This window comes from Triplophysa dalaica, chromosome 14 (assembly GCF_015846415.1).
Source record: "Triplophysa dalaica isolate WHDGS20190420 chromosome 14, ASM1584641v1, whole genome shotgun sequence".
Classification (NCBI taxonomy): Eukaryota; Metazoa; Chordata; class Actinopteri; order Cypriniformes; family Nemacheilidae; genus Triplophysa; species Triplophysa dalaica.
Genome location: NC_079555.1, coordinates 14,874,905 through 14,901,044, shown reverse-complemented (window position 1 = coordinate 14,901,044; position 26,140 = coordinate 14,874,905). Strand labels below are relative to the sequence as shown.

At 35.9% G+C, this 26,140-nt stretch overlaps 1 protein-coding gene across 2 annotated transcripts; it reads left to right on the top strand.

Moving 5' to 3' along the window:
* The first annotated feature begins 4,508 nt into the window (after positions 1–4,508).
* On the top strand, positions 4,509–23,069 carry barx2 (BARX homeobox 2). 2 transcript variants are annotated; one of them, XM_056766978.1, is made up of 5 exons: positions 4,509–4,913; positions 13,904–14,216; positions 19,150–19,234; positions 20,158–20,184; positions 20,859–23,069. In XM_056766978.1, the coding sequence occupies exons 1-5, from the start codon at positions 4,727–4,729 to the stop codon at positions 21,129–21,131; spliced, it is 885 nt and encodes a 294-aa protein (XP_056622956.1). In that variant the 5' UTR covers positions 4,509–4,726; the 3' UTR covers positions 21,132–23,069. The 2 variants fall into 2 exon arrangements, with proteins under 2 accessions (XP_056622956.1, XP_056622957.1); XM_056766979.1 differs by lacking the exon at positions 20,158–20,184.
* The last annotated feature ends 3,071 nt before the right edge of the window (positions 23,070–26,140 follow it).

Here is a 26,140-nt window from a genome sequence, read left to right as displayed (position 1 = left end):
TGTGGTTGTGAAGTAATTCTGTTAAATAACTTAAAATGATGCACCATAACTTGACACTTGGTTAAAAGTGTGAAATCACTGAAGATGAGCTGCAGGTGGCGCACTACATCTTACCCATTCAAGCACTTTTTTAAGTTTTTAAAATGTAAGGTTTTAAAATGATAATACACATTTTTAACTGCGTTTATTTAAAGTGATAATTCGTGACATTGTTGCTTCATGTCATTCCACTCAATTCTTCAATGAGTACAATCTACAAACCCCCCAAAATGTCTGTGGTTTTGTGTATGGAACTCTGGTGTCAATTTTGAAACGTTCTTCAAAATGTTGTCTTGTGTTTTACCATAGAAAAGTCAAATTTGATATGACACGAATATGAGTAAAAAAATGAACGTTTTTTGGAAGGGGGGTTGAACTGTCCCTTTAAGATCACAGCTAACTGGACTGTTCCGTTGCTGTAGCTCACCTGATGGAGCATTGCGTAGTATGGACATAGATTGATCAGATGAACCTTGAGGAGGCTACGTTTTTAAACTCATATAAGTAATTAGCCAATAACACATTGTTGTAAGAGAATGGACGCAAATCTTCAGTGGAAAACTTGCATAGTCGTGATACATTTGACCTGTCATACTGACCTCCCGCTTACAGCAACGTGACGGAATCCTTTAATGTCCGAGCTAAGGTCGTAATGTGCCCTTCCGAAAGTGCTTTAGGCTGTTAACAGCCGGCTCCCGTTGTGTATGAAGCCCACAGAGCTCCTCGATCCAAAAGTGGAGGTGCATTTGCACCTCGAGCACTGAGCCCTTCGTCTCTCTATTAATCTGAATGGTATCGGGTTGTCTAATGAAGCTTCTGTACTGGGAAACGCGTTATTGATGAGCTCAGCCTCTGCGCATCAACATTTAATTGGTTAAGCTGACTGGCGTCATTCATCCAGAAACCGCGGAGCTAAACGGGGCCCTTGACCACTCAGTGTGTAGGCCTTGCTGTTATTTGTCTGTGTAGGCTATAGCCTATTGTGTTTGTGGATATCCGACTTTTATACTTTGAAAAATAAAGATAAACAACGGAGACATCTCTTACTGCAATAAAGTTGAGAGTTTCTTTGCCTGCTGTATTCTTCCATGAAGAACATGTAAAAGGGAAATTCACCCAGAAGGAAAATTCTGTCATAAATAACTCGTTTAAACCTGCATGAGTTTCTAACGCGGGACAGAAAAAATATATTTTGAAGAATGTTACCCATTCGGTTCTGTGTATGGACACAGACAAATTGAAGTCAACGGGTACTGCTGTTGTTCGTTTACCAACATTCTTTAAAATATCTTCTGTTGTGTTCGGCAGAAGAAAGAAAATCATAAAGGTTGGAAATGACAAGAGCGTAAATGTTGACAATGTTTTCCTTTATGTAACTTTCAATTCAATAACCTATTTGTAACATAAATGTTTTGATGGACAATGATTCCACTGACTATAAAATGTGGGGGGGGGGCGAAATTTCAAAACATTTGACAAAAAAATTATTAAACAGCCAAAAGTGCAATTACATAAATGTAGACAGTTGTTGTTGATTAATATTTGGTTTAAAACTATTCTCATACAGTTCTATAGTTCTTAAAGGAACAGTCCACCCAAAATGATCATGAATCATTTACTGTTCGAAATCTGTATAAATGTCTTTGTTCTGTTGAACGCAAAAGAAGATATTTTGAAGAGTATTGGAAAGCAAACAGATCTCAGGCACTTTTACTGCCATTTAAATGTTCCCCTTTAGTCTATGGTGGCCAGAACCGTTTGCTTACAAGCATTCCTCCATACATATTTCTTTGTGTTCATCAGAACAAAGAAATGTTCTCAGATTTGAAACAAATCGAGGGTGAGTAAATTATGACTGAATTTTATTTTTTGGGTGAACTGTTTCTTTAATGCTATAGTTCTAAGCAGTGAACACAATAAGACCACATACAATTTTGGCCAATGTTAATGGTATGATGATTATTGAAATTATGTTTCACAAATATCACGTATTGGTGGTGTAATATTTTATCATGTTGTCATGTTGGAGATGGTGGTATGGTAAATCTGAGACCCCATAACAGTTTAATCACGTTTGGTCTTGTGGTGTAACAAACTTGTAAAAGGACAAATATCATACACAGACTGAGCTGATAAAAGCCATGTGTTGTATGAAATTATGTATATAAAACTTAACGTTTCAGGTCAGCTGTAAATGTGCGGTAATATAAATTGCTTCTTTATTGCAAATTTCTTTGTGATTTATCACTTCGCCCCACAAGTTCTGTTCTGCCTTCCATGTCTTGACTACGTGACCAGCAATCCTGATCTCACTAAACTCAGGTCGCAGTTTCACAGGTGCCATAATGCATTTCCAACTAGCGCTTAATATTCTGTCATATCCCTGTTTTAAAACCTTAGCAGCTTCACACAGTTGTTCACATTTCTTCCCTTTGATCAGGTTCTAGGACCAGAAAGAGCTCAAGCTTTTCCAGTGGAGATCTTTAGATTTCCCTTACATAATCCCTCACGCTTTGAACACGGCGGCTGCTATCTCGGATCCTCTGCGAGTTATATTTACTCTCTCATACAAGGGAAATGATAATCATTTCGACAGCGGACACAAGGCTCTGAAAACCAGAAACCCGACACTGTCCCCGTTTAAGGACTTCAGCGAGCCGTGTACATCAAAGGCGACGGTCCATCTGTAATAAGCATCATAATGTCAAACAAAAGTTCTGCTGTCTGGGACGAGCTGGCTTTCTCACTTGTTCTGTAACAAAAACCGAAAGAAATGTGTGTTTGTCTGTTCACCGTCATCATTTCACACGATTAATACTGTATGTCTGGACGTGCTGAAACTGATATGAAAAACACTTCTGACTGAGACACCTGCCAGACTCCTAATTTATGAAGGATACTTAAAGATGCATTGCTGAGAAAATGTGACTTCTTTTTACATTGTTGTTTTAACGGAGTTCACAAGGACTTTTACAAAATGAAGTACAAACGTGTCTTATTATTACATTACAGAGATTCATTTCGGAAATATCTCTTGTTATCATAGAGAGTACTCAAATTCTGGAAAAAGTAATGACATGAGCAACACGTTCTTTATATAACCAAATATATGAAATGTTGGTTGTTAATTTCGTTATATTTGTTATGCCGTTGTTTGTGTCAGTGAATAATTTTAAGAGGAAATATTTATTTCAGCGCTCTATTTAAGTGTTTGCAATTGGTTTTGCCCGTAAAATTAATATCTGAATATCATTCAAAGTAGGATCACATAGAAATACATAATTTATCTTTCTATAGCTTTTTTTCATAATTAGTTATTATAATTAACTACAACAATAATGCAAATACAAAGTTGTATATATCGAAGAGTTAATATACAGTATGCATATTTCTAATTGTAATAAAACGATGTGAACGCACACAAATTAAATCTTAATATTGTGGGATAATATAATTATATTAAAAAGTATCACAATTGAGTCTATAATTGATTTCTAATTGTTATATTTGAGAATTTATTGAAAGGATAGCCCATTGAGATGTAATATCTCATTTTCAAGGGGGTCCCACTCCTAATCAAATTGTTTGGAGCAAACAATTCCCTTATTATTTAAGTAGCCATTAAGGTCTTGTTAGTATATAATTTAAAAAAAAAAAATGTTTCAAGGGCTTGTAACGTTCGGCTTGAATATATATTTGAATGAATGATACTGCCTTGTGCTGCCAAGTAAAATAGTGAAACTAGGTTTTTGTTGAAAGAGGCGTTTCCGTACATGACCTTTCACTAACTTCTACACTTAAAACAAAAAAGTAGCCTATATTTTCTAATAAGAACGTATAGAAACACAAGAAAAATACTGTAGTTCTATACGAAATAGTGACATTAACATGTAAACGTATTATAATGAACGCAATGAGAATAAGAATGAATAATGCCTGCAATTGACACAATAAACACGATTATTTTAGCATGAATTTTATATTTTGATTTTAAATATTTTGTATCCTATATTTTTAATCATTACTATTTAATATAAAAATACGCACAAGGCTACTTACTCCTGGGTTTTAGATATCCATTGGGATTTTTAGTAATAAGGCTTGGACACCTCATTACATGTCGTGACTTTTCTGTTCAGATCAACGACCAACGGGTGATGTTAAAAAATAAAGAAACGTTCACATTTTTTAAAATAATTTATTTTAAGAATATTGTTACATTTTTAATGTACAATTTACCATTCAATGGTAATTAATTTGAATTCTGTCAAAGTCAGAAAAGGCCGTTCAGAAGATAACATGCTCAATGCTTCTAGAGATCAGTCATGCCAAAGAGAGAAAACTGGTTTACTGTCCTAATTGTACACACAGAGAGAGAGAGAGAGAGAGAGAGAGAGAGAGAGGGAGTGATTGACGTGAAGTGTGTCAGATCTTGCATACAGCAGTAGAGTAGTGATAGGAGAATTGGTTTATATAGCGTTGACTCAGAGCACCGCGCGCACTCGCTGCATGAATGAGCGCGCGGAAGACACTGCAGACACTTTCAGCGCAGCACAGCTGCACGAGGATTTCAAAGCCATTAAACGAGATGTGTTATAGAAAATAAACATAAGCAAGAAAAGTAACACGACTATAGACAAATCTAAGAACCTTTTCACAGCAAGACTGAGTGGTATATTGGGACAGTATGCATTGTCAAGCAGAGGTGAGACTCGCGAACAGCGTGCAGCTGAAAGCAGCCAGAAGACGGTACAAGACTTTCATGATAGACGAGATCCTCTCCAAGGAAACTTGTGATTACTTCGAGAAACTTTCTCTTTACTCTGTGTGTCCCTCTTTAATCGTCAGACCCAAACCTATGCATTCATGCTCGGGTAAGTGACAAAACACGTTTTTATTTATTTTGCAAGGGGCGTTTCTATTTGAGAACGTTGAAGTGAATGAATGTATAGTTATTCTGAATAAACGTAAATTCAATTAAATTATTTTCTGTTTCACAGCGATTTACACAATGTTCTAAATGTTTTTTCGGCGATAAAAGAGATAATACATACACGTCATTGAAATGGGATTTGGATATAAATTTAGCATTTCTCTTTGGTTTATTCTTTCCCTTGTCGATTAAAATTAAAATACGTCTTAATAAAAATAAAGAAGCTGTTTCCTATTTGCTGTATCACCTGTTGGTTTATGGACATTTATGTTTAGGTTAATATCTACTTTGCGCGCTCTGTACATTGTAACGCAAAGTCGTAGGCTATTATCAAACTTAACAAAGCTGGCCTATTTATTTATTGTATTATGTATGGCTAGTTTGTATTTATGTTATTTAAGTACATGTTTGTTTTGTAGATCGCAGTAAAAAAGTGGCACAGTCAGTGGTTAACAACAACGTATTCCCACCAATGTCAAACACATTTAAGACATTCGCACACTTTAGAGTTAAATAATATTTAGAAAAAGCGCAATGTAGCTTATAATAAATTATGATAGTTTTTTATTGCCTTAAATGTTTTGCCATTGAGTGACACCAGTACCTGTGTCTTACCAATCTTTTAGATTTGATAATTGAGATAAAGTTCATAATTTATTATACAAGTATTGGGACAATTTAATTCAAAAGTAAATACAAGCACACACACGGTTTTCAAAGGGTCGTTAAAAATTTGCATGAAATTGCAAAGTTATGTAAACTAAATGTATTGCCATAATGTACTTATATATTAACATGCATGAAGCTCAGATGGAAAGTTCACATTTTAATTCACATAATCTTTTTTTACTTTATCATGTTGATGATGGTTATGGTTTAATTAACAAATGCTTAAAGAAAAGTCTTTGCTTTTCTGATGATTTATAATTTCACAGCCAGACAGGCTACTCTTTTCATATTACGTAATTTCATTTTTTAAATCATTTTAAGCGACCTCAGGGTATTTCCCCACGGATGGTGTCCCCAAGGAGTTCCCTTGACCTGTTTTTTTTCAATTGTGACATTTATGAGTTTGTTATTCGTGGTAAAAGACTTATTTCCTCTTTTTTTTACTTGCCCCGAGGAACACAAACTCCTTTAAACTCTGTTTGAAAAACGTTTGCTCCACTTTTGACTGCGCAAAATAGGATGCAATCAGGTCTGACATCTTTGACCAACAGGTGAAATGTCACTGAACAATAATGAGAAGCATTGTGTAAAGTTTGAAAATGTGATACATTAAACAACAAATGAACACACTGACAGAGTGGTAGATTGTGGCAATACCCGCATAATAAGGTTCAAGGGATTGATAGGCGCATTTGTGAATTCTTGCAGCAACTGTCTCTCATCCATAGGTTTTAGCAAGTACTTAACTCTATGGTTTACTACATGTGTGATTTCCCTAAGGGTGAATCAAAGCACATTTGTAGTTCTACTGCATGCCCTTAAAACAACACTCACTTAAAAAAGTCACATTTGACATGTTGCTGAAGTTACATGCTAATCTGTAGTAGTAAGTGTGTTACACAACTGTTTTTTAGTAATACCTAAACATCAAGGCTATATTTAAAATGTATACAACATGCAGGTCAACCAATAATTGCTGAGTGGATAATCTTTTTCTGTAGGTTGGCTATAGGCAATGCATAATTGATTGGACTAAATAAAACCATGATTTTTTCAACGCTTTAATGAAGCTTTTACTCATGTGCCAAACTATTGAAATAAATGTCATAAAACATTTTTGAAAATATTGGGTTTGATATTTGACAGAATACTGTTTATACTTAAGCTAAAGAAACTATAACAGATAGACTGCAGAATAATAGTTGGGCACATTTATTCACTCATTATTCATAAAGAATACTACATCCACTGTGTTTTTTTCATGGAGGATGTTACATTTCAATTGCTGCCACACAAAACTTCAAACTGTAGACCAAAAAGCAAAAGCTAGGCCTATTTCTCTCCGTCCGTAATGTCTGTTGATGGACAACATGTCAATATGTGTTTAAAACATGTCTACACTCCATTTCATTAAAATCTAGATAGTTTTAAAGCATCGCTATAGAAACGTATCCTGCTGTGCTGTTTTGGAAATCAGATACACTTACTCTGAATTAATGAGACCACATGACAAAAATAGCTTTAGCAGTTCCCCCTTCCCGAAAATCGATTCTTCACACATGCAGACTCCCTTAAACACATACACAAAGCAAGTGCAATAAGTGTGTGCACGAACACACAAACCTGCCTGCGTGAACATGTGCACACCGCACGAACACACACTTCATTCTGTTCTCCGTTTGTCCATCCAGCTGTGAGGTAGAAGGCATGAGTTTTGGCAGACCGGGCGGAGGGATAGGGTATCCAGCCCAAATATTAAAACCCTGCACACAGTGTGTCTTTTCAAGTAAGGGGTGTGAGATATGCCAGCATATCAATGGATGGTACTGCTTAATATAGAATGTAGCTGGCATTAAGGCTGGCACTGACTGAAAGGCCCTTGGCCTCTTAACTTCCCACACAGAGTACAGTGTCTGTCCTCACATCTCTGAACTTTCCTGCTCATTATAAACTGCTGTCATTATATCACTGCTGTCACCACTAGGGGCCGCTGTACGACACGTCAAAATACCACAGGAGCCACTGCCCTGTAGAATGACGTCATTTTAAATAAAAAATAAATAATTGAACAGATTCAAAGGTATTTTTCAGGATGGTCATTGGAAACAAGCTATTGGTGAGTTTACTATGCCTTAGTTGCACAAATATAATTTAATCTGAATTTTTTAGAGCTTTCACTGCTTAAAGAATAGAAACCATCACAGATATATAATGGATTTAATGGTTACTTTTGGTTTTAAAGGACACTAATGGTTCTTATGTGTCATTATAGGTTATGTGTTGGGTTCTCTTAGTAAAATGTGATCCGAACCAATAGAGGACGATTAAATCCAGCCATTAAATAAAACCTAAAACATACATAAAGTAAATTATGTTACGGTTTTAATGGTAAACCGTTGATTGTTCATTATGGTATTAGAACCATTAGAATTTAATAATGCATCATAATATCCATCATTTGTCATTACAGGTACTGCACACATTAAATCACGTTTAAACACGAGCATCTCTGTTGAGTTCAAACTAGGACTGTCAAACATTATTGTATACACAATAAAAGTTTGTGTATACATAATGTATATCTGTGTACTCTGCTTAATAACTTTGTATTTATTAACACATACACATGCATGCATATAGTTAAGAAAATCTTAAAATGAATAAACATTTATATTTAATTTAAATTATAGGAAAATATTAATAAATACATATTTCCTAAATATCAATTCATGGGTATGTGTTTGCTTTCATAAATATAAAATTAGTATGAACAGTACATAGATACTATGTAAACATAAACTTTTATTCTGTATGCGATTAATCACGATTAATCGTTTGACAGCCCTAGTTCAAACATATTACTTTATCATTGAGATTGGGCATGAATGTGGTACTCTAGTGCTGTGCTGACACATGTTGAGGTTCCCCCCTCCTTAAAATATTACCTTAGAGAGGAGCAGAGTATAATAACAGGTTATAATATTTCGTTTGGAGACATGTCTCTCACCGTAGCGCAGGGAAAGGCTTTTAGAAGCATTTTTTGAAAGAGATAAAAATCAGCGATAATGTAATCTCCCATGACAGCACGCTGAAAAACAGACAATTGGTTGAGACAGACAGAGAATGAAAAAGATGAGCAGGAAAACCACACAGTCCACACCTTACCTTACCAATAAAACCGGAAACCTTTTATAAGACAACCGATTATGTTCACACACGTCTTATGTTTTCATACCAGACTAATGATATTCTTACCTTCCTATTTTGGTTATGTGTGAGGGACGTTTTAAAAGTGTTTAAATGTATTTATTTTAGTGTCACTTTGTATTGAGCATTGGTTTGGTAACACTTAGTTAATGCATTAGAGCATATTTTACATTTATTCATCTTTCTTAGTTAATACTAATACAGTTGCTTCTTAGTTAATTGTGCTTTAACTAATGTTAACAGATGAAGCATTCGGTTTAATTTTTATTTTAAAAGTAAATGCGGACATTTAAAAAATGATCAAAAAATGCTGTAAATTAATGGAATATGGTTTATTCACATATATAACTAATGTTTAAATCTTTTTACTGTTATATTAAATATTACATTTATTATTAAAAAGATATTAAAAAGTGGCCCTCATAGGTAAAATCAAACTGTTTATCGAATGACATACTTTATGGTGCATTCAGGTTTATTGAGGTTGATATTCACCCAATGTCAAAATGTCCAAATCAACGTGAATTCACCTTTTGCTTTTTTATAATTTATATTTAAATTCTGAAAATGTTGAAATTAGGAATACCTCAAATTTATTTGATCAGATAGCTAATCTTTAGAAGTTCTATAAAACAATGAGTTTCTATGCTCGAGTTTCTATGCTGTCTTTCTCATAACTACGGACACAAACAGTGCACACCTGAAAAGTGTAGCCACACACAGTGTAGGAGTTTAATATGCAAATGTTGATTATCAAATTGCTAGAAATATGGATTGCGAGATCTTAGCTCTCTTCCCTCGGGCAGTTATGAAAGCCAAGCTATTCTCAGGGTTGTATTTCATATTCAAACGCTTACATAACACTTAAAAGTAATATGATATGCAATAGTAGACTGCTAAATGTTTTTCACATCTTGTACAGCATCTTTTCTGACGGTCAGAACGCTTGTTGTTAGACTCTCCATCTAGAACTAAAGTTGTACCTTAGGTGTCGGTAACAGCATCTTGTGCCTTTGAGAGTGAAACAATACATCAACACATCTTTTTCAAAGGTTCTCATGCCTGACTGAAATGAGCAAATAATCATCTTTCAGCAAGGATAGATTGGAAAAATAAACATTTTCCTTTCAAACGTATGAAGCTGAACTCTGTATTGTGGTTTTTTTTTTCATTTATTTTGAACTTGCTGGATTGGTTTAATAGCCATTGAGAGATAAAAACTCAACGGGTGATGAAGCACCTCTAAACCTGTCAACACAAGGCCCAACCAAAACACTGTGTACCGAGTTACAGAAAGTTCAAATGCACATTAGGTGCCAAGTGAAGTCATGTCATTGGAATCCAATCAGTCAAGGCAAATAAGACAGGCCTGAAAGAGACCAATCAAGAGCTTAACGTTTGCTACTGTTTTTTTGCCCATCAATTGAAAACACGAGGTTCACTCCGTTATTGTGAGTATCGAAAACACGACACCTCGCTCGCAACAGTTAAATGATAAGTCGAGGTGTTAAACTCGAAAGCGAGTTTTTCTGATCGAGGACATGCCACGGCAAAGAACTGTTACACCTTGGATAATTTTAGTTTCAATAAAAATTTATTGCTTTTGTTAGAACACGATTCAGATTTCCCAAAACACGGAGACTCATGGAAATCGTAAGCCTCAGGAAAAGGATCATGACACATTGCAATTTTTTAATGAATTCAGCTTCATCTTGGATACTAAAACTCTGCACTCTAAAGATCCAATGGTTGCTTTTCTTATTATTGTGAATCAGTCCCATGATTCCTTTCTAAGAATAAGAAAAACAACATTCACAGATGAAGTGTAAAAAGCAAGGCATATAATGGCGAATTTCGATTTAATTCAAATCCAAGTCTGACTTCTAATCAATAAAAATGGTTGACTGGAGTTTGACAGCTGCAAACTCTCAAAATGTTTCCTCTAAGCCCATTAGATCCACATGCTGACGTGGTGCAGCGAGAGGGGACTTTAAAGAGAGAATAAAATAGATTGATAGACCTTACGATAGGGCTGTTGGGATAGATATTGAAGAAAGAAAGGTTATTCAGGGAGAGCAAGAATGAATGAGAGAGAGTTGTGCCAGAAGCGATGTTTCATGCCTGGACGTGCTGCACTGATAGCAATGAGCTCATTCTGACTTTGTGGGTGTGCAAGCATGCATATATCTGTGTGAGTGTGCGGAAGACGTCCATTCTTTTGCATTTCCACTACTTTACTGACTTCTTTAAATTTTATCTTATCTTAATGCATATACAAAATTGTAATTCTTAACCTGTTGATGACAATATTTATTTTGGTCATGTTCAGTAGAAAATATATTTGGCTTTCCAACACTCGTTTTATCTAAAACAAATTAAATAAACACTAAAGACATTAAACAGTATTAAATATTATGAGGTTTAGTGTTTTTGCTGAAACTACGCCCGCTAACGTCTGAGGTATGTATTGCTCGCTGATCAGGAATGTAACAGGGGTGACAGATTAAACGTTTGCCTTCGACATTTCTCTCATGTTTCGCATCTCACTGATATATGAACAGGAGTAGCGTGTGAACAAAAACAATTGTAACTGAAAGAATTTGATGTAATTCTTACAGTAACTTTATCCAGTGAATATGTGTAATTGACCCTTTGGGGCGTGCTGTAAAAGTATATTTGTTGATGTGCAGCTATAGTAAGAATTTCTGTGAGGTTAAATATAGATATTAAAAGACACAGACACAGTACAGTTTTATACTATTTACCCTCTAATAATAACGTGTGTATTCTTGTGCCACCAAATAGAATTGCAATATGTTTGTTAAAAAAAGAATAAAGGTGGATCAACTAATGCGGAAGAACTATTATTTTATGCATTCATTTCTTTACCACTCACAGATAACAGATGTTTTAAAATGTTTAAAACTTCTCACAGATAACAGATGTTTAAAATGTTTAAAACTTGTCAAGAAGCAATCAAAATTGTACTGTATTTAGATTTTGCTACTTGCTAGTTGTACAAAAATGACACGGTTTACCTTTGCTAAAATTGTGCTAAGTAAAAAATAAATAAAATAAAAAATAAAAACCTGCTTAGTTAACCCTTAGAAGGCTTACTTGTTTGGACATTGAACAGCTTTTCTGCAATTTTTAAATGACTCTAAGGCAAATGTACGTAGGCCTAACCAATTCGCATGATGTGACATCATTTCTACAGCTTTGATTTTTGCCCCGTGCGTTCTGTCTTCTCAAAACCAATCAATAAATCAAAGGAAATTTTACGCTTGACGGCATAAGCTTTTCTGCACCGACCTCTCTCTTTTTCTCTGTCTCTGCGCTCAGACGGGTCCAATATAGCATTTTATGGACTCTGGCGTCTCGTTGATGTCTGAAAAAAATGATACGCAGAGAGAGAGCGAGAAAGAAGGTGAGAGTCTTTGGAGTATTAGAAATATTAAAACTGTTAGGGAGGGGGTGCGGATGCCCCATTTTAAAATTATTGCCTGAAGTGCATTGTGACTGCGATCATATGTATCATAGGAGAGTCATTATCGTCGCAGAGTTCAAAGGGCAAGTGTAAAAACACCAGTTGCGTCATCTCGGCGGACAAGCAGTTCAGGTGCTTTACATCACAGAGGGCAAAACTCTTAACACTTACCTTCACCATTAGTGTGGGTGGGGCTAGACCATTACAAGGTTTTAGTTCATTTGGACATGACCGATGCTTTAACAAGCTATTACAACTAGATGTTAGGGCTGGCTCACTTTAACAGCTTGTAAAATAGATTTCACACTGATGTATACGACTATTAACAGACGTGATTAGCAAGAAAGACACTTTTATTTGTATTGGATGTTTAAAACAACAAATACTTACTTATTTGGACAAATTTGCTATTTACATGAATTCACATAACATAACAACATGTGAGTGCCATACAAGTGTCCTGGTGTGACATAGAAAAAAATAAAAAAAACTTACTGCTAATAACATATTGTATTATATTATATTAGTAATATGGATATTTATGTTAATAAGAGAGATTTACCCTCATTGTTCGTTTTTTTACTGTGACACCATAGGACACAATACAATTTCATTTGTCAACTACCCATATAAAGTAAAGAGAACTTATTGAAATTCATAGGATCAACTTTGAAACTAAATAACTTTAATTGAGCAATTAGTATACATCTTTTAAACTAAAAATAAGAAAGTATACTTTCCGTCCACTTTTATGTTCTTCTCAGAATACTGTAGGCCTATACTGATTTATTGACCGAAAAGTATAGTTTGTCTGGCATCAAGATATTTCCTTAAAGTAAAGTTAAAGCTATATTGTAAGTATAAAATACCTAAATAGGAACATAGTTGTATAGATAAACTGTAAAATGTAATATACAAATATATATATTAGTCCACTTAGACAAAATGTATACAATTATACAGTTCTCAAAGTATAAAAACTAAACTAGTATTATGTATACTTTAAAGTGTATACTTTAAAGTGTACTGTCAAGTATTGAACTAAATCTATTTACTTGTTTACTAATGTAGTTGTGTGCTCAAAGTTATGCATTACACTTAAAGTATACTTGAATGTACACGTATAAACAAAAAGGTGAGCCAATTTACTCACAAGTAGTACTAAGAAAGTACACTAGTATACTATTACTACATTATTATTATTAGTATGCCTACTATATACGTATTCTTAAAAATGTACTTAAACTTACTTAAGCACACTCAATAACATGAATTTGAAGTATATTTATTTTGTCTAAGGGAAGTTGTTGATGAATTTGGGAATTTTTGGGAATGTCAATAATATTTGTTGTAGGTAAAAAGTTTTCAACGTTTTTGATCCTGGATCCTAAGAAAGAAATATCTTTTTTTGCGTGAATCTCAGCTGCTCTTCCTTTGAAGAACAGGCGATGACATTAGAAGCAGTATCATCATTACAATAAAAAACAACTCTTAGTGAGTCTGTCTTCATGGTATTTCCTCTACGAAGAAAATGAATCTTTACTACTGCAACCTTATTGTTTCTATAGGCTCCACTCCTCTGAGAACGTACCCTCTCCTCTCCGTGATCACGCACCAGCCTCCCAATAGCATCCCGCAGCTCTCTCAATCTTCTCCTCACGGTCGGGTCCCGCACCTGTCCCTGCTCTCCCCCCAACACCCGCTGACCTCAGAGTCCACGCTCAGCGAGACGCCTGTCAGCATCAGCAGCGAATCAGAGACGGAGCACTCCACCTCACGACTGAAGAAACCCCGCCGCAGTCGCACCATCTTCACTGAACTTCAGCTCCTGGGCCTGGAAAAGAAATTTCAGAAACAGAAATATCTGTCCACTCCAGACAGGTCAGTGGTTTTCATGGAGACATAACAGTCCTGTAGGGGATTACCGTAGGTCAGGCGGTAGAGCGTAACACTTACGATGCCAAGGACACGAGTGCATTTCCCAGAAAAAAAAAGCCCTGTATACCTTGAATGCACTGTAAATCGCTTTGGAAACGTCTGCAAAATAACTCATTCAGTGTTTTGGGCAGTATAGGTTTCTTTTTATTATTTGGGTTATGAATAAATTAAAATTATATTGTCCCTCTCCGTCATGTCATTTTGACAGCTGTCTGTCCTCTCTTTCTTTTGTGCAACACCTTTTAGAATTTCAACAATGAAATTGTGCAGACTCACTGACTGTTTCTCATGTACTCACATCGGGATTTGGTGGAAAACAATCCATAACTTTTTCTGGGAAAAAAGATTTTCGCCCTTATGTCATTCAAAACATTGTCCGTTACCTAAGTTTTTCAAAATATCTTCCTTTGGGTTCTGTGGAAGAAGTAAAGTCATTCAGGTGTGACAGAGCATGATGGTAAGACATTGATGAAGTGAACTTTCTTTCAGTTTGCTCAATAACTGATTTAAAGACATAGGTCACTAAAATAAAACAAAATTGCTTCAGTGTTCAAAGTCCTCTGCTTACGTTGCTTTGATTCACACCAGTAAGTTAAGTTGTCAGTACAAGTTCACATGAGTAGTTATGCTGTGTTCACACCAGATGCGAAGTATCCCAATCCTAGCTCTTTATTACTCGCGGGAATAGTTCTTTATTTTCCTGCGAGTGACGCGAAAAACAGCAACCAATGGGGAGTGTCTTCATGGTTCCGGAAACTCTAGCCCTGAGTTCATATTAGAATAGTATTTGAAAGAAGATTTAGTATGTCCCAAATTGTAGTATGTTGAAAATAGTATTCCAAAGATTCCCGGATGGTCTACTACTTTCGGAAGAAAATCTAAGTGCAGAATGATGGTCACTACAACGGCTGATATTACCCACAACTCACAGCGAGTAGGCAGTATTCCACCAAAAAAAACAGTACCTACTACTAGTCGAATTGGAACGTAGGGTAGGTGTCAATGAGTTGTTCGCAATATTTTTTTTGCTCGAGTGGAAGACGCAATTGACGTTTGTGGAAATTGTGGCGCCAATTCACGTCATTCACGTCAATTGGCCTATTTGTTTCTTTGCATTGACTTTGTGTGTAATTTTATCATGCAAATCGCTTATTCTGTGTTTGGTGTCAACTAAGAATTAGTTCGACTCTTTAACTATGTCAATTAACCTGCAATATCACGTTTCAAACTGAGATGGCGATATAGAGGCGACGACTGCAGCTAGAGACAATTTCACAGGGAAATTGTTCATCATTACTTGATGCTGCTTGCACTCTTTATGCTACATTTAGAATCTTAAGAGTATTCACAACAGAGAAGATATAGCTAAGATTTTGATTCTTGTTCAATTCTTTTGAATTTTTCAAAGGTAGATACATACACCATTTGCCACACATATGACTTTTGCCACACATGTGAAAAACGTAGGGCTGTTGAGAATGAGATTGTTGAGGAAATGTCTGTGGCTTTATACATACGAAATGAAACCAGGTGGTTGGATAGGATGCGTTGATCAAAAGAGGAATATGTAATGTTGTGTTAGAGGCGGAGCGAGCTTTGACATTTTGATGAAAGATTATAGGGACAAACAACATTTAAAAAATGTGAAATAGCATGAACCATTGAATCTTGCGCAATAAGACTAACATTCATTTGAAGTAAACAGGCTCAGTTTTGATTTCATACAGAAAATTTGTAATGTGCTATAAATAAAAATTAAGAGGCTAAAGTAAGCACTTCACTCAATAGTCTAAAAGCGTGGTCAGCTAAAGTATGACATCGCTCAGTGTTTAAGTTAAGACGACAGTAACATTTTAACCATGCTTTGAATTGCAAAAAGAAACACTACCCTATTCAAGACAACAGGGATATATGCCAAGAACAGCAAACAAAAGTGTGTTACACCGATTTCATGCCAATCATTTAAAACACATGCAGGTGTATTTAAAACACTTTAGGGCTTTCTACAATACGATGAGGTCATCAACGTGTCCTGGGTCTTCTCTCATGGGTCATTTTGTTCGGCCACATTTACGTCCGTAACACATTTTCCATTTCATTTTTAGATTTGGCGGTAGTGGACGTATTTCCATTATGGCCCTGAGGCGGTAGAAAGCCCCACAAAATCGGTTCTGTCCCACCTACAAGGATTCTGAGCGTGTCTGCCACAGAAAACAATTTGCCTAAAGGCGGATTCTGTCCTTCAGCAACAAATGAGCTGTCAGACGCAATTCTAAAAACTGTCAATGGCATTAGACATGCAAAACAAGAAGACGTTCCCCTCCCGCATTCCACTTTTATTACTTTTGTTTTTACATAACAATACAGTCTTGTTGGCTTACATTGGTTTTATCAAGTTACAGTTAAATTTTGAATCTGCCATGCGGAAACTGAGTTTAAATTAAATAAGTAAATCAAAAGGTATATTCGATTACGGATGACATAAAGACGTTTTGAGTGACAGCTGATCAGTAACGGTGTTTCATAAAATCTCTAACCTAGAGTTGTCTATGCTTCAAGAAAAAGATTTTAACACACGGTAGAAAAGATTGATGATATTTAATCTTCTTAATTATTAATTTTACATTTTAAGTTTAATAATTACCATGATGAAAATTGACTGCCTTCCTACTGGAAAATCAACATTCATTATGTCTAAATTACATTTTCTATGATTTTCTTAAAATATCCACTAATTCAAATGAAAAAATCATATTCAGTATTTATTGACCTTTCCTTATTTAAAACAATATTTTTCTGGTAATTACCGAATTGTTTGTCGGGTCGATACGGGTAACAGACCAGCAGTCCGAGGTGCAATGAAGATTTTGACCTTCAGTTCACATCTATAGATCACTTGTGACAACATAATTTCATCAATCTGCACATACATACAGAAAAAATACACGTGTGTAGAAACGACAGCCTGCAGCTTTGTTTTAGATATAACAAACTATTTAACTGAAGAATAAAAGAGAGGGAAATTCCTCATCTTCTGGCAATTTTAAGATTTGGGCCTCTAAGCGCCTCAGGTTTGTGTTGTATCAATCTTACAGACGACCTGAAGGTCTTGAGCTGTTTTTGGCTTCTCAGCCTAGGCCACACAATCAGAACATGAAAGCAATGAAAAACGTGCCGCAATATAGACCATAATGCTTTATACCATCAAGTTTTAATGTTTTTATGAAGCAGAGATGATTATAATCATCATCATTATGAAGAAATGTCAGAATTTAAACTGAGCTCCGATTAGGGCTGTAGTTGTAAGGAACGTACAGACATCGGAATGTTGTGTGTGTGTGTTCTTTGTGAAGAATAATAAGCACAAACATAGAAGAGTTTTTCTTACCTGCAATTGAAGCACAGAAAACAGCCACAAATGACATACAGATCAAATTTGGTCCTTTTCCCCAACACTAGTAGTTATATGTTTTGTTTCAATTTTATTTTGCGTTATATGACATATTTGACACATAGAAAATACATAGCTCACATTTTACTCTGTATGTTTTTTTAAATTAACAAGATAAAAATATAAATTATACAATATACATTACATTTACATTTAGTCATTTAGCCGATGCTTTTATCGAAACTTTTCGCTTTAAGCGACTTACAAAGAGTTCAGGGAGCAATAAAGCAATATGTCATACGGGAGCAATAATACAATAAGTTCTAATACAAAGTTACTAGTTTCCACAACAGCCAGAACCATACCTGTTGAGAGAAAGAGAGTTTTTTCTCTTTTGCCTGTCAAGTATTCACAGAAGAGATGTGTTTTAAGTAGTTCTTTGAATGTTTTGAGAGATGTGGTTGACCGGACTGAGTTAGGAAGAATGTTCCACCAGGAATGAGTTGTGAAGTAGAACGAGCAGTAAAGCGACTGTCCTTTTCAGAGGGCAGTACAAGTATGGATATATAATAATATGTAATGATAATAAATAAATACTTAATTAGTTAATTTTCAATATAATTCATTCTTATCTAAACTAATAAAATAACGGAAATGCCTGAAATACATAACAAGAATGAAAAATGTGCATATAGATAAAATTATATTTTTCATCAAACAGTTTTCACAGTGAACTCATTTACAAGTTAAGTCTAGATAAAGGAAAATTCAATTACTATAAAGCGATTCAAAGAAAGAGATAGAATTAGGAAGTAGAGAAGAAGAAAGCCAAGGGATTTAGAGAGCAAGTGCTAATCTGCTCATTTCCAGAAGATCACTTCACCTCACATGGCTTTCTAAGAGGCTTCACAGAGGAGGTGTGTAATCCCGCTTGGCTGGCGCGAGGGACTTCGAAAGCAGATGTAGCCGTAATGTGCAGTTGTTTGATAGATCGAGGTCTCCCTCAAATCCCATCTCACATGTCCTTCCATGCCTATCACATTACAACAGACCAATCGTTGCATTAGTCATGCGGCGTCTGCTGAAATGCCCGCAAAAAGGACTTCTATTGGCTTTGGGCGAGTCGGGAGCTCTAGGACTGGATTACCTTATCCTGTAGAGATAAAGCGAGATGGCATTCCACGGGAGGTCTGCAATTACATTCGGCCTGGGAAGACTCTTGGGTTCAGAGCCTGGCAGAACCTTCTGATATGTCATGCCAGCTTTGGGAATTTTGTAGCGATTAGATGTACATCTGCATTCTAGATGGCCACCCACTGGCTTTTATGTGTAGGGCAACAGGTGACTTCTGTCAATTCATTTCTATTCTTTCTTGTGATCACTCGTGTTTAAAGGTTTCAGGTCTAGGCTTGTAAAAATGCTGTTGTTTTGCATTTTTCGTATTTGACAAAATATTTCATTGCAAAAACGTGTCATTGTGTGCAGATTGGACCTGGCTCAATCTTTGGGTCTCACGCAGCTGCAGGTGAAGACATGGTACCAAAACAGACGCATGAAATGGAAGAAAATGGTGAGTCCAATCAGCATATTGACAAAACTAGAATACGTATTTCTTTAAGTTCACTTTTTTTAAGAATACATCTTTGTGCTTTTGAGCCAGATATACATTTTGGAGGGGACTTGATTTGAATGTGGTGTCTGTGTTGTTATAACACTCGATCCCAAAAAGACTTATGCAAATAAAACAACGGCACAGAGACAACCACAGAATTAGAACAGATCGAAATTTGCATATATCAATTGATAGTGCAACATCCCAACTGATCTTAGTGGAAAACCATTATTTTACTATTACTATTTTATTTCGTATGAATTTTTAGTGTGATAAAACGTGTGATTATGAGGAAAAAGCAGGCTTGGCTCTTGGCTCGTTATCATAAATGAACTTTAAGTGCTATATAGAACCTAATCTTGGTTCTTCAGTGGTTCTTTGGGATGACTGAGGTGCTACAATGCACCGCTTTAATAAAAATAACCTGCAATAAGCCCCTATGGTTCTTTTGGGGTTCATTATAGCACCTCAGTCATCCCAAAGAACCTCTGAAGAACCTCTGAAGCACCAAGATACGATTCTATATGGAGTGGTTCTCCTATGATGCCGAGACAATTGTTTTTAAAGTGTATACACAAACACCCACTGGAGTAAAAGCAGATCATATGAAAACTTATGAATAAGATCACATGTATTTATACGAATAACCCACCAATTTGCTAAAAAATAAAAAAAGTTACAAATTGCGATAAGATTGCAACACAAGTTTCTGAAAAAGTCCACAAAAAATAACATTGCTTTTTAAATATTCCTACATTTTCAACCAGCGTTGCAATTGACATTACATGTTAGAGGTGTAGTTCACCCAAAAATTAAGATTCTGTCATCATTTATTTACCCCCATGTCATTCCCAACATGTATGACTTTCTTTCTTCTGTAGGAAACAAAAGAAGATATTTTGAAGAAGGTTAGTAACCAAACAACATTGACACAAATTGACTTCCATTGTATGGACACAAAACCACCGAACACATTTCTCAAAATATCTTCTTTTGCATTTCACCACATTCAGGGTGAATAAATGACAGAATACAATTTTTGTGTGTACTATCACAATACAGGCTTATTAATAAAAAGCTGTTTATCAGAAAAAGGAGGTATGTGCTTAAAATAATGACATGAGTTCCTGGTAATCAAATGTATCCCTTAATGCATCATAGAATACATCATCTTATGTCCATTAAACTACATCTTAAACATCTGTGTCGAAACTCCACTAAATCTTTCTATGTGGAAATGGAAACTCTGAGACATATCATTAAAAATCCATTAGATCAGCTGTGAGCCGCCCCTCTCAGTGCTCGCTGCAGTCAGTGTGCGTAACATCCATGACCCTGCGGTTCTCTCTGTTGAACGATCCTCATGAGCCATGATTTAAAACTTAGCACAGGTCTACGTCAGCGCTTTCAACCTCTTAGGCAGGAACAAAGGATCCACAGCACGTTCACCTCTGAGATAAATGAGCGTGAACGGCCGGCCCCTTGCGTTCATATATCTTCTCTTAATCACTGTAATAACCAGCATCACCTTTGACCAAGCCTACATTTCTCAGAGCTTAACTGTGTGTGTCCGTCTCTCTAGGTGCTTAAAGGAGGACACGAGGCTCCTACCAAGCCCAAAGGCAGACCAAAGAAAAACTCCATCCCGACCACAGAAGAAATTGAGGCGGAGGAACGGCTGGCGGCGCAGCAAGAGAGGTTACTAGCAGAAGGGCAAGGGGAGGTCTTCCAGTCTCACCCTCAGGATCTGAGCACGTCTGCTACGCCAACAGACTCCGTCTGTTCATCCGGACCAGAGACCCAGGATCGAGAAGTGGCCTCGCCCTCTCTGTCAGAAGCCATGACGACCAGCTAAACGCATGGCCTTGCTAATGCACAACCAAAGACAGCTACTGAAAGACTGTGTATTTGATGCTCTGTGGACTTGAGGAGTTGAAGGGCTCAGTAAGCCTGTGTTTGCGTTGGATGCAGTGGCTACAAAAATGAATTGAACCAATTTGGCGTGTTGACAATGAGTGCGAATGTCATTGCATACGAAGACAAAAGCGTACACTTTCATTATTAGGATAGCAAAGCACAACTATAAAGAATAACATTTTCTGGTTTTAAATGAGATCCACCTGGTTAAAAATTATAGGTAAAAATGGTTCAGAAAAGAAAACAATTTTGTGAAAAAGTCCAGCATGGTTGGTTTGCATACATTTTTTACACAAAATTGTATGTTTTTCATGTTATTTTACAGTTATCTTGTAAACTCGCTGTGTTTCTGTAATTTTACATTTACTAACCGTATTTCAAAAACACATCAAAGAAACGGTTAAATAAATCTCTGTAAAATTACAGTTTATGTACAGGTAGAAGAAATCTTATCTAATGCAATGAAGTTCAAAAATTTGTAAGCGTGACAAGACGGCCAAATATTTTGGGGGGCAACTATTACATTGTAATACTGCTTTAACTGATTCTGTCAAACAGCTGCCTTTCTCAAATGTGTCAGTATTTTATAATGTGTATGTATATGGTTTAAAAGACATTAATATGCTGCCAGACTCACTAACATAAAACTGAATCACACAGACTCTCTCACACCGGTACAAGCATGTTCTGTATAGGCAAACAGTAAGTGTTTATTTTTTCTGGGTAAATTCCACTTTCCCTGTAAATATTACCTGTTTAAATGCCACTGTAGTTTACGGGGCACCTGTGTACTGTAGCTAAGTGCCAAAACGTATATATCTGAGAAGCTAAAATTTCCCCCTTTTTTCTTTACACATCTATGAAGCTGCTGCCATTAAAACTTAACAGGACGGGTTAGTATGAATACCAGTGTAAACATGTACAGAGATCTGGATTTCACATGAGAAACTGTTGCACTTTTCAAAGCAGGATCGGCCAGTTTGGGTATAGCTTAACTTTATCCATTAACATTTTAATGGACAAAGACACTGTCAACTGAGAAAGGAAAAGGTAAATAAATATGGCCAACGATATTGATTTAAGCAGAGCTTTTAAAGTGGCCTCTCTACGCTGATGTTTGAAAAGCAAAATAATTTCGATTGTGCTTTTCATGTGTAGCATGCATCAATTGGATTGTATCTGAACTGAATCCATCAAATCACAATTTTGTATGTCTAACCTTTGCACAGCCATTGGTACTAGTCTTTGAGGCTGAAATACATGATACATTGGCTAACAGATGTATCATGCTAACTGTTGTATGCTTCTTTTTTTATTCCCTTTGTGAGAAAGAAAAACTTGAACCCTTTCCCCCATTCTGTGGTGCGGTGCAGTATAACGCCATTAAGTGCAGACTGACTTTATTACTTTAAGAAAAACTACTTAATCTGTCAGAGACGCAAAGCAATTAATAAATCACATGAGTACAACCTGCAAAAACTGCCAGAAATGAAAGTCTGGGACATATGGAAGCCCGCAGGTGCTCTGCACATGCCCCAATTTTACTGAGTGACAGAGTCTGCACAGCACGTACATGCCATAAGATCTGATGACGTCCAACCGTAGCTGCCTTTTACAAACACTTTATTTGTAAAGTTTTATTTTCTTCTCTGTTTGGCTAACACATGCTGAATATATTCCTTTGATATGAAACACTAATCTTGGTGTATATACTGAGTAGCATTTTGTGAGCGAATAATTTTGTATTCTGTTTTGTAGAAGACTTTAGATATTTGAGGAAAATCAATTTTTTCACCCATGCTTTCTGATATTTTTATCGTATGTGTGTGCGTGTTTGCATATTTAATAACATTTAATAAAGATGACATTAATTTTGGAGGTGTGATATTTTTGCTGAGAGAGATTTACTGCAGACATTTCAGACACATAAGCTCAGGGAAGGGTCTTGTTCTAGACATTGCCGGAGGCTTGCTTAAGTCTGTAAAAACGCACAGTATTTAGCTGTCTTACAGAGCAGGGTCAACTCCAAGTCAATAAAAAAGTCAAGATACGTTTTTTTTGCAATAAACCTTGGTTGGATTTTTCAAATATAGTAATAAATTACGATGCAAAAACATTAAACAAAGTTGAAAAAATATACAGCGCGATGTCTTAATAAGTATGTGGCATCTATCTACGTATTAAAATAGATGCATAGACATCACCAGATAAACAAACAATATTGAAATTCAAGAACAATTACGTAAAAATTAAATAAACCAACAGGCAGCAATCCAGCCCTTGATAAATAAGCAACAATTTGCAGTATATTTTCATTTTTCAAATATTTATATCCAAAATGTATACGTAGAATCTGATTCAGATTTCATTTGATCTTTTAACTCCCTTATGCTGGATAAAGGTATTTCATCTTTTACTTTGAGTTGTAAATGAGTAGTAATATATCTGTATGCATTTGTTGTTTTATTTTAACTGACAAAAAAGCATCTGCAAAGCATATACGTAACAATTATGTTAATCTATTTATATTCTTGCATAAGCAAACAAACGATTATGGCTATAATCTTCCTCACGTTGTCCTGTAACGAACTTCACTGACCCGCTCAAACAGGTTTTTTTCCGTCGAGTGCATTTTTGTTCATTTGTACCACACACTGATGAGAGCAAAGGTAATCACCTTGGGCTGTGTGTGTTTGTGTGTGTGTGTGTGTCTTCATGCATGACTGAACATAAAGACGTGTGTGTGTGTGTGCAGCATAGGGTCAGGGTCAAAGGTAGCTTCAAACCCGAGGCAGTAAAAGAGGATTATGGCTGAGATTTGTCAAAACAGGAAGTTGGAGTGGAAATGCCAACGATTGAAGTGTCACTGACTATCAGTAAAGAGCGATGCATAGTTCAGCTGAAACTTTTCGGGTCATGTAACAGCTCGAAGACAAGTGTGTTTGCATCATGGTTGGTAATCAGTTAGTGTTGAGTTTGTGTTTTTGATAACAGTTTCAGAAAAGTTTGTAGTAAAGATCGCTGCACTGTAATCCAAAACTATGAAGCCTTTATATGAAAGTGACCTAATGTTAGTAAATACGAATGTACACTGATATAAAACAAATGTTAGCTTGCTAGATTAGTATCTTTACAGAGTGAAGGTCAATCCAAATCAGCAGTGGCTTACTTTTAATTGATCCTTTTTGTCAATAATTATATGTTTGTTTTAGACACCTACAGGTTTTTTATAAAGAGCTATATAAAAATAAATGCTTTCAATTTCAATTGCTCATATTTTTTAATCTGATCATTTCTAAAACATGCAAGTAACACCCAACGCTATTTTATCTAGATAAAATACCTGCTATTCAGATGCTTGGGGATAAAAACATGCACTTATGTACTTGATAAACATACAACAATAAAAATATAAAGAAAATAACAAAAAAAGGAACAGAATAAAACAAAACATAACAATAAATAATGAAATAAAATAATAAGAATAAATAAAAGAATTATAATAAAATTAATAATATAATAATAGACAGCTCCTGCATTAATCTTAATTCTCCAAACTTGTTACTTATCAGATAAATGAACATGTAGCTAAAGCTGTCACCCTGAGTGACGTCTGTTAAGTCATGGCAGGTTGCAGCAGGCCTGTTGCATTCTAGGTAGCCTCTGTGTGGTACGGTCAGGTTATGGAAACGTCCTGAGGGCACGTCATTGTAATTGAAAATGCAATCATTTGCTTCTCCTGATCCCAGGTTCACATTCAGGTCAGTGGTGTCCGGTAACCTTGGCAACGTCACCCCCAAACCATTCGCCTACGTCCCTTAACCAACCTTTGTATCATCGCTCGTCTGTCTCCACCTTCACCTGTCAGCTAATCTTGTACACCGGCGATTAGTATTCTGCAAGTTAAAAAAATCACACAACTTGTGCTAACATCCGTGTGCTTGCCTTATCTTTGTTGTGACAGGGGAGGCGATTTCTACATACCAAGTGCAGAAACCACAACCTTTCCAGGGGACAGGATCCACCCTTCTACTGTACGAACAATGACCCTGTTGTCTTCACCTCCAGAAGGTAAACCTGTCATTATAGAGGGCATGTACATAAACTAACAGCAAACGTACTGCACGGTATCTATAAATCATCATGATGAGATCCATCGCTCTGACAGAGAATGTTTCACAATGATTACATGTTTTTAAAAGCAATGCTGTGACTCTGCCCATATATTGTACATTATGTACAGAAGCTTTGATTTGTGTGGGCATGCTAAACACAGTATTTCAAACAGAATAAGCTGCGCGATTTTGATTCAGTCAAAAACGTTGACGCTTAAGTAGAATTCAAAGCATAATAGGGCTATTTGCCTTAACAAGTTCCAATAGCTATTATCAGTAACATTTAGCAATGCGGTGTTTTTTTGTTATCATTAGTAAAGGCATTAGCTAACATGATGGTTAAAACCAAAATAATCGGTCATATTAGTTCACTGATTAGGTCAAAATGTGCTGCATTTTTTCAGATCTCAAATTCTGCAAAGAAAACAAGTTCATGTTCATTTTGAAGCAATATAACAGTAATACTGTACATGTATTTAGGGAAAGTCAAAAAAAATGTGTTGTGATTACCTCCATTTTTATCAAAGTTTTCATGTGTCTTGTCATGCTGTCAGTATTTTACCTTGGGAATGAATGGTCTCTTAATTTTTTTCCGCGGCTGTATTGGTTCCCCATATTAGTTCAATGCCGGAGTTCCTTTCATTAAGTTTAGTTTCTGGTTAATATTTGTTTAACAATTACCACTCTCTACATTCTCTCAATAAATGTACAAGTCAGCTGCATCTAAAACCTATCGATCGTTGCAAATGGTTGTACTGTGGGGACATCTGCCTGCTGTTATTTCAGATATGTAGCAAATGTATTTACAGTACCAATTACCCTTTGGCAATCC

Coding starts and splice junctions, on each gene's coding strand:
- barx2 (XM_056766978.1), top strand. CDS start 4,727: ATGCATTGTCAAGCAGAGGTGAGACTCGCGAACAGCGTGCAGCTGAAA. Junction 4,914..13,903: donor ACCTATGCATTCATGCTCGG/GTAAGTGACAAA, acceptor TTGTTTCTATAG/GCTCCACTCCTCTGAGAACG. Junction 20,185..20,858: donor AAGAAGATATTTTGAAGAAG/GTTAGTAACCAA, acceptor CCGTCTCTCTAG/GTGCTTAAAGGAGGACACGA.